This window comes from Lissotriton helveticus, chromosome 4_1 (genome assembly GCF_964261635.1).
Source record: "Lissotriton helveticus chromosome 4_1, aLisHel1.1, whole genome shotgun sequence".
Classification (NCBI taxonomy): Eukaryota; Metazoa; Chordata; class Amphibia; order Caudata; family Salamandridae; genus Lissotriton; species Lissotriton helveticus.
In genome coordinates this window covers 1631755749-1631769426 of record NC_136063.1, presented here as the reverse complement: position 1 = coordinate 1631769426, position 13678 = coordinate 1631755749, and the positions used below count along the sequence as shown (strand labels likewise).

Genomic DNA, 13678 nt, shown 5'->3' with positions numbered 1-13678 from the left:
CAGTCTTCCTGGTCTCGGTCGGGATCCAGCGGAAGATCTTGCGAAGCATACGCAGGGTGTTGAAGCACGATGAGGAGACGGCGTTGACTTGTCTGGTCATCGAGAGGAAGTGGTCCTGGATGAAGCCCAGGTTGCGTGCGTGGTCGGTTGGCTTGGGTGCGGTGCCCAGGGCTGGGGGCCACCAGGAGTCGTCCCAGGCGGAGGGCGAAGATCCCAGGATGAGGACTTCCGTCTTGTCCGAGTTCAGTTTCAGGTCTGTCCTTCATCCACTCGGCGACGTCTTTCATCCCTTCGTGTAGGCAGGTTCTGGCGGTGTCGGGGTCTCTGATGAGGGAGAGGATCAGCTGGGTGTCGTCGGCTTAGGTACCACAGCCGTTTGCAATGACCAATTAACCATGGTAGTGACCTCAGACCCTACGCATTCTGCTACTCCTGCCAGAACTCTCTATATATATATATATATGTGTGTGTATATATATGTGTGTATATATATGTGTGTGTGTGTATATATATATATATATGTGTGTGTGTATATATATATATATATGTATGTATATATATATATATATGTGTGTGTGTATATATATATGTGTGTATATATATATGTGTGTATATATATATATATATATATGTGTGTATATATATATATAGTATATGTGTGTATATATAGGTGTATGTATATATATTTCTTTTTAACCCACTCTAGTAAATCAAAGAAAAATAAATTAAGGGACAGGTTTCATTCATAAATGTTTTTGATAATGTTCCTTGGGCACTGCTTTTCTCTTTATACATTTTAGGAATTAAAACTTTTTAGTAAGACCCACACTATGTGAGGGGGCATTTTCTGGTCCGTTTACAGCATTGTGAGTAATTGCGTCTAACTTTCAGTATATTAATCTCTGCTCTGGTAGAAAATGTATGGTGTGCCTTTTAATTGGTTTACTTAATTCATCCTACAAAATATACGTACTGCGCATAACATCTTTGTTTGACCACGCATGATCATTACAAATATTAATGCCTGCCTAAAATTGTTCTAACTACTCCACTAAATAAAATTAAACATCAAAGGTGGTGGGTGGATCTGTTAAAAGATTGCTCCTTGTTTGCTTAAGGTATAACATTTCTATCCTATATTTCGTTCTCTTTTCAGAGTGTATCCAAATCCCCATTTCCTATCTCTCCGGATGCTATTAATGGAAACGAAGCTCAGGTATGTTAAACTCTAAAAACAGTTGTTGTTTATCTCAGTGATGTGATGACACTGTGACCAAGTGACTATGCATAGGTTTCTCCAGACACTCTCCCCTCTTTTTAGGTCTCGTGACCTATCAATGCGCATGCGCATTGAGAGAAGCGAGACTATAGGGCTTTAAACAAAGTTTACCTAACTTTGGCGATTTGGTGCTGTGCCCGTGGCTTTTAGGTCAATGCGCAAGCACATTGACCTAAAATGCGCGTGCACATCACCAAATCGCCGTCTGTTCCCTCAGCCGCACTCCTCCCACACCTTTGAAGTGAAGCTTAGCTTCACTTCAAAGGCCCCGGCTGCTTCACACCCTCATGCCGCTCTCCCCGCTCCGCCCCCTCCCCTGCCCGCCGTGTGCATTTCTCCTCCCCCCTCCCCACAGCAATGCCCTCCGTCTTGTTTCCTTTCTTGTTTTATTTCAGCACGGCGTCACTTTTAAAGCCGCGCGGCGCCAATGCTTGTTTTGTATATGGAAATCTTGTGCCTCTACAGGTAGGTCACCGTTTTTTATGCCGCTGTGTTCAGGGTAAATATCTAACACACACATACAGACTCCCTCTCGTCTTGTGCTTTGAGTGCGTTGGTGAATACTCCTCCTCAAGTGTGCAGTGCAGGAGCAGCTGCCACCCCTCCTCCGCAGCCCTTCTGTTCTGCACGCTTTTCTTTCCTTCAGATTTAGCGAACTTTCACTGCTTTCTGCTTCCCGACACCTTCCCTTACCAGCTAAGGCAATGTCTTCTCTTTTATTCTCTCCCTCACACCCTCTTCCCTCACCGAGAATTCTTTACATTGCTGTGAAGTTTGCGCTCGGTCAACTTTTGCCCAGGTCTCATGCACCAAAGAGCAGGGAGAGTTTCACAGAGTGCCAGTCTGCACTGTCACTCTCTGTACGGGCTAGTGATCTTGCTGAAGGAGAGATGGGGGTCACAAAAGCAATGACCGTGTGTTGGCTCCTGAGAGAGCCTTCATTCATTGCAGACGCTTGGCTTGTCCTCGATCTGCCTTCTGCACGGGAATCCCTGAGCCACACCTAGGTTAGATAATACTCCCTTCACTTGAAAGAGACTACACAGAGGTAAAAGTGGAAAGCATTCCTTGTCTGCACAAACAGTTTTTGATTAAATGCGGCCAATTATCGTAGTTACAGTGGAATTCTAAACCTCTTCACTGCGGAGAATATGGGGGTAAAGCTGGAGACCATACTAAAAACTTTGTGTAGTCCACTTTTATATGTGACGCTCTTCGGTGCAATTTTTTCATTTAAATTTGCAGCAGAAAGCCGGTGGCTATGACAAGCAAGATTAAAGCACAATCTCATTGGTGAGTTCTAGTAGCTGCACACTGAACTGATGCATTTCAAATATGCAGCCAGTTCCGAAATTCTCTGTGCCTGCCTTGCAAGATGTGTCCCTCTTGCACACAAAAGATAGTTGTGTTGAAAGCTCTGGTTTTGTGAGCAGACACACCCACCCTCACATCCTCTCACCCACCCTCACACACCCTCACACCCCCTCACTCACCCTCACACACCCACTCACCCTCACCCTCACACACCCTCACCCTCACACACCCTCACACACCCACTCACCCTCACCCTCGCACCCTCTCACCATCACCCCCCTCACCCTCACTCACTCACCCTCACCCCCTCACCCCCTCACAACCCTCTCACCCTCTCAGCCTCACACCCTCAGACACCCTCACACACCCTCACACACCCTCTCCCCCTCATCCTCACACACCCACACTCACCCTCACCCCCCTCACAACCCTCTCACCCACCCTCACACACCCTCACACACCCTCACCCCCTCACCCCCTCACCCTCACACACCCTCAGTCACCCTCATACCCTCACCCTCACTCACCCTCACACACACTCACCCTCACACCCCCTCACTCACCCTCACACCCCCTCACTCACCCTCACACACCCACTCACCCTCACACCCCCTAACCCTCACACCCCCTAACCCTCACACCCCTCAGTGCTACAACACATATTATGTTACAATAGGTTTCAAATTTGCGAAAGATAAAACTATTGGCATTGTAAATAACAAAGCTATTATTTTCGCTATTTTCAAAACAAGCACATAAATAAAAAAATGTGTCCTTTACAATACCAATAGCTCAAACTTTCCTAATGCAAGACCTATTGCATTGCTGTGCTTCTCTCCCCTGCTGCACTCTCCTGCTCTCTATATAGATGTGGCCTAACGACCAGAGCTGCCATCTAAGTCACGTAAATACAAAACATGTTGCATTCCAAATGCTATAGGTGTCACATTCGCAAAAGTTATAACTAATGGCATTGTAAATGACAAAGCTATCAATTTAGCTATTTTAAAAACCAACAAATAAATAAAATATTTGTCATTTACAAGACCAATAGCTCCAACTTTTCTAATGCGAGACCTATTGCATTTCCAATGCTTGTTTCCCTTTATTCTGCTGTCTCATTTCCTAGATGTCTTAAATCTCTTCTCTCTTTTGGAGTATGTGAAATCTTTTTTCCATATTTCAGCATGTCTGAAATCTTGCCTGCACTTTCCCAGACATCTTGAGTTTTTTTCTGCCAATTCCTACCTTTTTCTAGTATCTTCTTTCCACAAGCCTGAGGCCTCTCCTCTCACTTTAGGCATATTTCAAGTCTTCCCTCTCTGCTTATCCGAATTCCTACGTTCCTTTAAAATTGAAGTTTCTTCCCCTCTCCAGCGCTCCTTCTTTTTTCTCTCCTGGTTCACTTATCTGATGTACTCCCACTTTCTTTTCTTCCTTTATTTATGAGCACAGTGTGTCCGCCTGTGGACATCTTAATGCTATGCAAATGGATGAAAGTAAAATTGGCAGAGATTACAATTGATAGACATGATTTCAAGCCCTTTTTCATTTTAAAATAGTCGGATTGAACTTGATTTCTAAGAGATGCTTGTTCCAGATTCTAGTTGCAGTCTGCTAATACCATTTTCCGTGTAGTATGTCAGAACATTTGTCACAGTAACAAATAAGACTAAGATTTTGTCACACAAGTGTTGTGCTGAGAGATTTATATTTAGTTTTGAATTTTGATGCATTGTAGTAATACTTAATATATATCAAACATCTAATTGTTTGTTCTCCCGGCTTTAACTAATTCATTATTTAATTCTAAGGAAATCTCAGGCATTTTGCTATAGCTGGACGGTGACCCTAGCTGTCCTGCCATCCAACAGCAAAATGTCCAGTTTAATAGACTTAATATCGATTCCATGGCTATATGGGTCAGACATAATCTATTGCGTTCAGTCAGGGATATACTCGTATTACAGCTGTTTCAGCCTTTATTTGCTGGCATTCAGAAAGTGCTATGTTCTCTGGGGGATCCATCCCACATTTACGTCCATCCTCATAACCAGGATTCCCTACTTGTCTTCACCTTTTCTGGTGTGTTTAGTAAAAGGAAGGATCCATGCAGGGTAGTTGCTGTCTGGTGTGAGGGGATTAATCATCTGTGTCCCACAGGGACCCACCAAACATTTCTGTGAGCACTTGATTAGGAACTTGATGGCTCAATATCCAGCTGTGAACCTAAACTGAGGAAGAAACCACCCTCATGCATTTTAAGTTAGGGCCACACCAACTGTGGTAACCTGCCCTCTGTCGCTCACTTACAATATTGCAGGAGTTTGTAAGATGCACGTTCTTTCGGCTTCTTTCCAATTTCAGCCCCTTTGTAGATTATATAAATGGTACAGATTCAGGAGAGGCTTGGAATTTTGTACATATGTTAATTTCTTGGATCTACAGACAACTCTTTTGCTTCTGGACCCATACCTGATGGTAGAACCCCTTAGGCTGCACCAGGTTCCCGCCTCCCATTTGAGTCATCATAGTCCCAAAACTGATAGCTTCCTCAGGCATAGACTCTGACACACTGAATTGAATGAACCTAAACACTTGTACTTCATACATGAACATGACCTTTCTCCCTACTGGACACCTGTACATACTAACAGTCCCTCCACACTCAGTACATGCATGCACACACAAAAAATAAAACAAAGATGAAATCGCAAGAGGGATTTGGGAGAGCACGTGGACCAAACACTCTCCCCAATAAAAAGGAATGTTTGCTTGAAGTACAAAAAAGTTTCCACATAAGCATGACTCTGGTGTAGATTAAAAGGAAGAGTGATTAATTCAGCAATCCTTTTTGGCTGTCACTTAAGGAGGAATAAGTTAATGCCACCAGTGTCTCCCAGACTGTGCAATAATAGGTCTGAAAGCAGCGGAATCAGAAGCTTGAAAAGGCAAACAATGTTCGTTCTTTACCACTGTCAAACCAACTTGATCAGGAGTCCATTTATCTGCAAAAATAACAGTCTAGCAATGTTGTAAGATATTCCTCTTTCAGCAGAGGCGAAATATGCAGACTCCTAATATGTGCAGCTCTCCTTATGTTTTTCCAAAGTTTCTATCCGGGTTTCCTACATTGAGATGGTTCACTGAATCACCCTTATGAATCACCAGTAACTCTCCACCCCTCTATATATAGTGGAACTGTAACCTCCCTTGCTTTGTATCTGTTCTTCCAAGCTCAACCTTGTCACCATTTAAGGCCTCTTCTGATCATTCTATTCTCCATTTTATCTAAATAGTTCCCGGTGGTACTAATCTATTTCTCAGTATGGTCCAGCTTAATTTCAGTGTTCTCAAAGGTAGACATAATCTCTCTGCTCCTTATTAGAGTCTCTAAGTTGCCACTTTCAACGTTTTTCCCCCACTGCAAGCTACCTTCCCTTTGCCTGAAGGTGAAAAGTCTTCTTTGTTACTGCTCAGTCATCTTTGATACCTATAGTGTAATGCTCCACTGTCACACTGCGGTCAAGCCGGGCAGTAAGCTAGGCAAGGATGCACGTCTAGGCAAGGATGCACATCGCCATGCGTGTATTCCCCCTGCTCTCTGCTCAACCCCTAGCCGGCTGTTGGGGTAGCACTTCACCTTCTGTGCAGGTTCACTGTCAAACTGTGTCCAGAGAAAAAAGCTCCTCCATGTCTGTCCTTTTGTCTAGGGCCAGAAGTCCCCTTTGCTCTGTGCCTTCCTCTCAGAGTAGTGCAGGACTTCAGGAGCCACCTGTCAGGCCATTATCATGTTGGACCTGCCTTCTAGACCAGGGAAACTTTGCACTGCCTCATTTGACGTGCTGCCGAAGATCAGTTTTACCATCAGGTTCATCTGCCTCTCCCATCATTTCCAACTTCAATTTTTCCGAAAGGTTACAGCTCTCCTCCAATAACTCAGTGTTTTGAAAAATGTGTCGACCTGAGGAGCCCGTAGAAGAGATGCAGTGTCAGGCTGAACCCCTACATAATAATTTATGTTTTGTGTGACCCACTCGGCTGACATCTCATAGTAACATAATTACTTAAACTTTACCCATGTGAACTGTAACAGCAGATGTATTCTTAATGAAAGGAACAAATGATTAGCATAGCAGTTGATGGACATATTGTGCAAAGGCATAGGATTCATGTCTGTATTTGGCTGCCTTCTTGAGACTGAATGGTTATTTTCCTTTACATAGTTTGAAGTTATGGCTTCCTTACTGCCTCTCATATTGTGCATCTTTCCTTCCTTCTAGACATGTGTTTATAAAAGTAAAGATCTTTTTTCCTATAGACTATTGTACTAAAGCCACAGCACACTTTCAGCTTTTACCAAACCTAAAACTAACTTTTTAATACGTGGAAGTCACCCCAAGGGTGGGCCCTAAACTGCCAATATAACAGGGTACATTGTATTTGGAAAAAAGCTGTACATGTACTTTTAACATTTACGTATCCTAGTAGTGGAAAACTCCTAAGTTCGTTTTTTACTACTGTTGAGGCCTACCTCTCCTATAGGATAACATTGGGTTGCCTTGTTGGACTTGGCCCTTTTTGCAGGTTCACCCCTAAACCTTTTTGCGTTTCTCCCAGCCTTTTTCTCTGTGTTGTGTTAGTGATTTTAGGCCGCTGGGCACTTTAGCCCTGTGGCTGAGCCAGATGTGGGTTGACTAGAGAGATCTGCAGTTGGAGTATGGGGAGTGGAGACCCTTTTATCTGAGCTGGGCTGTGCCTGGCAAGGTGAATGATGGCTCCACCTCCCACTGTGGGTCTGATGGCAGGCCCCCTCTTCCTCAAAGGCAGGATGCAGCCTTGTAAACAAAGTGCTCCAGGACCACACCGAAATGGTTCTGGCTGGGTTCAGTGACTTGTGACTTTTGAAAACAAAGTCTTTTGGTGGTATAAGTAATGGGGCTGTGACCCCATTTAATTGTTCAGTTCCATGGTGCTCTTCTCGGATCATGTGCTGTTCCTGATCCTGCTGGGGCATGCTGCTGCTGGGGCCCAGGAGGAACTGCCATGAGAGCTTGCCTCCCTGGGCCCTGCGATGCCCCCTTGATTGCTGAGGACTTTTGCTCTTGGAGCAATGGCTCCCTGCGCCCTGTGAGTGCTATATTTTAATTCTTTCCTGGAGGCAAAACGTGTTACTTCTGGATGCCAAGAAGAACCTCTGTCCGTGTAACTAAAGGGAAAGGACTTTGAAACTTTCATCCATCTTGCTGAAGCAACTACCCAAGGGCCTGATTTGAGCTTGCCTCCTGCTGAAGTCTCAGGGACATCAGACTTCACCCATCAGCTGTCCGGATTCCTATTTGAAGGGAATTCTCCTTGCAGGTGAGGCCCCTGTTGAGAATTTCAGAGCCTCTGGTTCTACTGCGGGGAACGCGGGCTGAAAGTCATTGTTATCGCTATTGTGGGCTGACGCAGCTGAGTAGCTTTTACTGCTGAGAGCCCGCATTTGCCTGTGTTACCAAAGTCTTCGTTATCCCTATTTGGGCCACCGCAGCTGAGGAGCTGCTGCCACTGAGAGCCCGCATTTGCCTGTGTTACCAAAGTCCTCGTTATCGCTATTGTGGGCTGCTGCAGGTGGGTAGCTGTGGGCGCTGAGTGCCCGCATTTGCTGTCCTACGAGAATCATCGCTATCGCTATTGTGGGCCACTGCAGCTGGGGAGCTGTGGCCGCTGAATGCCCGCATTTGCCGTCCTACGAGAATCATGGCTACCGCTATTGTGGGCTGCTGCAGCTGAGGAGCTGCGCCGCTGAGTGCCCGCATTTGCCGTACTACGAAAATCATCGCTATCGCTGTTGTGGGCCGCTGCAGCTGAGGAGCTGTGCCGCTGAATGCCCGCCTTTAAGCCCCGTACTTCCACAGCTCTGCAGCACTTAGTGCCAGCTGCAACGTTTAGGTCTGCGCAATTGCGCACATGGATTCTGCTGCATTGGTAGCCCCCTGACACTTTGGACATAGGGCATTTTGAGCCCCTTTGAAAAGGCCAGTTCGCCAGGGGGACTGTTAGGTTTGTAGAGCACCAGGCCCTAATGTGATTAATGTGGTGCTAGGAAATGTGATTTATGTAGTATGATTTACGCACCCTGTTTTATGCCTCTAAATGTGGCTTTATCAGTATGACGTTTTGCATACTGTATTTATGTTTGAGTTATCCTCTTCCGTGGTTTATGCTAGTGAGATTATTTCCTAATGTGAGTTAGGCTTAGGAGGTTATGGTCTAATATGTTTAGGCTTATGAGGTTGGCGCATGATATATTTCACGCCTAATGTGATACTGTGCATAATATGATTTATGTTACAGGATGATGTTGAGTCCACTGCTTGCCAGTAATTACTGGTTGTATTCTATGTTTATTACATGTTCTACTTTTACTATCTTTGCTAAGTGATGGTTCGGAGAGTGGTCCAAGTGGCCCTGTCATGTGTATATTATACCCTGTAAATGTTGTCTGGTGCCAGTAGGCACTGTGTACATTGTGTGATTACTATTCTAATGTGTTTTATGATAATACAAAGGCTATTTTTTTTTTTTTTTTAAAACCTTTATTGTACAAAGAAAGCTCACAAATACGGGCCTACAACCCACGAGGGCTGGCCACCACATGGTAGATAACGTAGTAAACGAAAAACAAATTCTCTACAGGATATGTCACCAAGAACACAGGAGAAACAACAAAAGGGATCAAGCAATCAGCAAGAACAGGACAATAAAAGGTTAATTTTCTAATGCGGGGCGGGGAAACAGAAGAACAATGGGCCGTGCAAAAAACAACCAGGGAGGGGCCGCGGCAAGCCGCCATCTTATGATCACAGAATGAGAAAAGAGGCCACACAAACATAGCTATCAAAGAGTATAAACATGGTCGGAATATAAAGAAACGACAATGGCATCAATCAAACCGCGCCTACCCGTCGCCGCCCCCACCCAAATTGAGGAGACACAATCAAAAAGGCCCAAACAATAAAAGACCATACGATACGCACCCCAACAAAAATAAAGGGACCCTCAATAAAGAGGAAAAAGGGGGAAGAGGGAAAAAGGAAACGAAAGAAGGGACTCCCATCAAACCACACACCCCCCGGAGTTAAAGCAGGATAAGAGAATCCGGCGAGCGACGTAGCAAAAAGTTGGAACCGAATTATCAACGAGCCACAATCAGACACACACCGGAATACAAAAGTAACAGAAACTCCCCAGGGGGACACAGGAAAAGACGGAGTCCCGAAAAAAGTGAACACACAAGAGCCATAGAACAGAAAAAACGGAAATAAGGGAGGAAAAAGACCCCCCAATATAGACAGACCCCCCCAACCCACCCCTAAAGCCCACCCTGCACCCCTGCAGAAGGCTACGGCCTACCCCCCCGCAGCGTGCCTGTCGCCCTAATTAGAACCCGAAATATAGCGGGGCAAAGTGAAGTCGGAAGCCAAAGACAAAATTGGGAAGGGAAGAGAAGGAAACGAGGGATGGGAAACACACACAGACATACACGGGGGAGGGCCGGGAGACAGGAGTAAAAGCACCCAGCCACCCGCCTGAGTCGAGGAGACAAGTCCCGGGGAAGTCAAAGAACATCGGGTTAAAGTCCAGGAGTACCAGTCAGTCACACAGAACCATACCGGGACAGGTTGACCATCCAAATCAGTGCAAGACTACCGCACAGATGCCAGTATACATCAGCCCTGTCCTTGTTTGTCCAAAGGGGAAACGGTCCGGGCCAGCGAGGACCAGGCTACGAAGAACAGGAGACAGACAGCAGAAAAATCCAACGGCAGTCCGGTAAAGGCACGTGGAGTGGCACACGGAAGATCCAGGAAAGTCACGAAGTGTAACAAACGATGCAGGCACAAGTCCAAGGATATGTCCAGAAAAACTGACCCATCTGGGCCAGCGCAGGAGGCATCGCCGGGCAGCAGCGGCAGAAAGGAAGCGGGAGAGTCATGAAGGCCTGGCCAAGCAAAATCCAGCTCCCGGGTTTGAGAAAAAGAAGGTAGCGCAGGAGGAGGAGGCTCCATCAAGTTCCATACAGCAGCAGACGCGGTCGTAGCCGGGGCCAATTCCGCCAGGATAATTCCTGCCGCACCCCGCGGCGGCACAGTCACATCCGGCCATGGGGGCCCCGGAGGCCCGCCGCGAGGAACCATCTCCGAAGCTAGGACAGGCGCGGTCACACAGAGCCGCCAGGAGAGCAGGGCGTCCAGGACCTCCTTAAGTGTAGGAAAACCTTTACAGTAGCCGGCACCCGGGCCACGCGGCGGGCCTCCAGCGCCCGCCCAGGCCCGGTCAGGATACCCGGGGCCGGTCGCCATTTTGAGAGTCCGACAAGGCAGCGCGGCTGAAAAACTCCACCGGGGCGGCAGCAAAGCAAACAAAGTCCCGCCGACCGGCAACAGAACACCCCGGGCAGGAAGGGGGGCCACCAGAAGAGGGGGACCTGCCGGCCACCCAATGCCGCCGGTCCCGTTCTCCGAGCCCGGGCGGCAAAATCAAAATGGCCGGACCCGAGAACAAAGGGAGAGCAAGCCGGACACACGAGGAGCTCCGACCACGGAAGGCAGCGCCTCCACCACAGGCCTCCTCCCCACGGGAATCGGCCAGGAAGGACCTCCGGCCCACACGAACAACGGCCTTCCGACCACCTCCTCCGCGCCCCGGAGGGTAGATCCGCAGGCTCCGTCCGGCCCGGGAGCCGGCAAGAAGATCCAGGCCAGTCCGCCTCCGACTCCCAAAAACGATCGGGGGCACTGCACCGGTTCCACAGCAGCCAGGATAACCGGAACAAGAGGTAAGTGCCTGCAAGGCGTCGCAACACTACCACACAGCAAACAGGGCTTCCCGGGGCAGGATTACAGCAGGATAATTGAGAAAACACAGGCGGGCGAACGGAGCCGAGCTAAAGCGCGGCCATCTCGGTCGCGAGCTAGGCTCCTCCCCACAAAGGCTATTTTTGATATAACCTTGTGTGGAGTTCCCTTTGTGGTGTGCCTAGTATGTTGTTGCTGTGTGGATTGCGCAAATGCTTTACACATGGCCTCCGGGATAAGCCTGACTGCTCGTGCCAAGCTACCAAGGGGGTGAGCAGGGGTTATCTTTGGCATGTAGTTCACTTGCCCTGACTACAGTGGTGGTTTCTGCCTGGCTTAGGCGCAAGCCCTAGCCAACCCGAAATCCCAATTCTAACATGCCTTATTACTGTTAATAAATGATAACTTGCGTTTGGTAGCTGGTAGAAATGTCATGTTTGGTGTCTAAGGTATTGTAAAATAAAATCCTCTTTAATGTTACAGTCGGAATTTAGGTCACAATTCAGAAAATGCCACTTTTACAATGCTGTCATTTTCTTGTCTTAACTGTTTGGTGCCTGCAGCCTGTTTCCTGGGTCACCTGACTAGGTGTAGTTGGCAGTTGGCCTTTGTATATTCATCCCAGACAGTCACATAATAAGGTTACTGGGTAACGGCAGGAAGGGGGTGGAGAAGAGCTGTGCAAAGCCCCCCATCTAAACTACTGCCTCAGCCCACACACAACTTCAAACTAGCCTTTAGTTTTCACCAGACATTCTGGGACAAGTGCTGGGAGGAAAGAAATTACAACACCATCTGGAGGTGGAGGGTGAAATGGGGGTGGGGTCTGCGTGTGAGTCTGGACTCTGCTCAATCCACTTCGTGTATCCGAACCGCGCTCCATCATGATCCAGCCATAACTTTCGACTTTGCCCCGTTGTTGTGCAACTAGATATCTGCGCTGTTGCCTTTTATCTGAAAGAGACTATCAGTTATAGATTACTTTCCTTAGAATTACCCTCAGGCGTCGTAATGGATCCGAATAAATGTATTCTTAACATTACCCCTGCTCGTCGGTAGGTGGCGTCTGACGACTCCGCGTCCGTTGTCGTCGTTGTGGTCGCCGGGATGACGTCGCGGAGTCTACTTAGACGCCGCCCCTGCGCACTGACGTCAGTTCTTTCTTTTTCTGCGTCAGCCAGCGCAGATCCAGACAGAGCTTGCCCCTTAGTCACTTTTTGACTAACCTTTTTTGACTTTTTGTCGATGTCTTTTGAGTCTTCAGACTCCTGGTGCACGAGGGATGTCCAGCCGTCAGCCAGGTTTCAATCCTTGTGACTCCTGTCACAACTTGATGTCGGTCACCAATCTGCATCTTGTATGTCTTTGGTGCCTGGAGCGCGACCACGACCCGAAGTCGCGTTCCGACTGCCTGGCCGTGAACCCTAAGTCTTTGCGGGAGCAGTCCCGAAAGCTTCTGGAGACCCGGCAGTCTGCTCCACGCCGTTCAAGGTCCCAGTCGAGGGGAAGTTCGCAGAGCCATCAACATTCGCCATCGAAGTCTTTGCACTCCTCGGGTAAGTAGAAGCACAATAAGAAGGCGAAGAAGTATCATTGCTCTTTGCCATCTCCCCATAAGTCGGCCGACACGACTTGGGACCCGAAGCGGCGTGGCTTTCTGGCTCCTTATTTGGAGCCTGCTGGGATGGCTCCACGCTTCCTCCCTTTACCGGAGCCGGACCGCCCCCTGCCCAGCTTCACCAAGCGCTGCGCAGCATCTTTGGGCAGTCTGACTCCGCAGGCATGTCTTCGGGCCCATGGACTCTGCTGGAGGTCCTAGGCCTTTGAATCCCGTGGCTCTGGCCCTTGTACCGCAGGGCTGCCATGGAACCAGGCCTGATTCCGGATTGGTTCCGGTCGACTTCACGGTACCTTCCGTTGTGCCGATTACAGTGACGACACCCCTATCCGGCGCCTATCCCAGCCTCATCCCTGATGTGGACACGGTGTCAGCAGTTCTGCATATTGGAGTTTCCAAGGCGGCACTCGCTCAGCAACGCCTTTCGTCGCAAGTGCTGAAAAGAATCAGGCACGACCGGGCCCCAAGTCATTCTTGTGGCTCCGGACTGGGCACGAAGTCTGGTACCCTGAGCTCTTGAGCATGGCCATCTATCCTTCGATCAGACTGCCTGTTCAGTAGGATCTTCGGTCACAGCAGCAGGGGATAGTCCTCCACCAGAACCTGTCCAGCCGGATGTATGAC

At 48.0% G+C, this 13678-nt stretch overlaps 1 protein-coding gene across 4 annotated transcripts in view; it reads left to right on the top strand.

Moving 5' to 3' along the window:
* GOLGA4 (golgin A4) overlaps positions 1–13678 on the top strand; it is a 717645-nt gene that overhangs the window by 164174 nt on the left and 539793 nt on the right. For all 4 annotated transcript variants that reach the window (XM_078688271.1, XM_078688272.1, XM_078688270.1 and 1 more), the window contains one exon: positions 1157–1216. In XM_078688271.1, coding sequence (XP_078544397.1) covers positions 1157–1216 — 60 coding nt within the window. The remainder of the gene's footprint in view (positions 1–1156; positions 1217–13678) is intronic.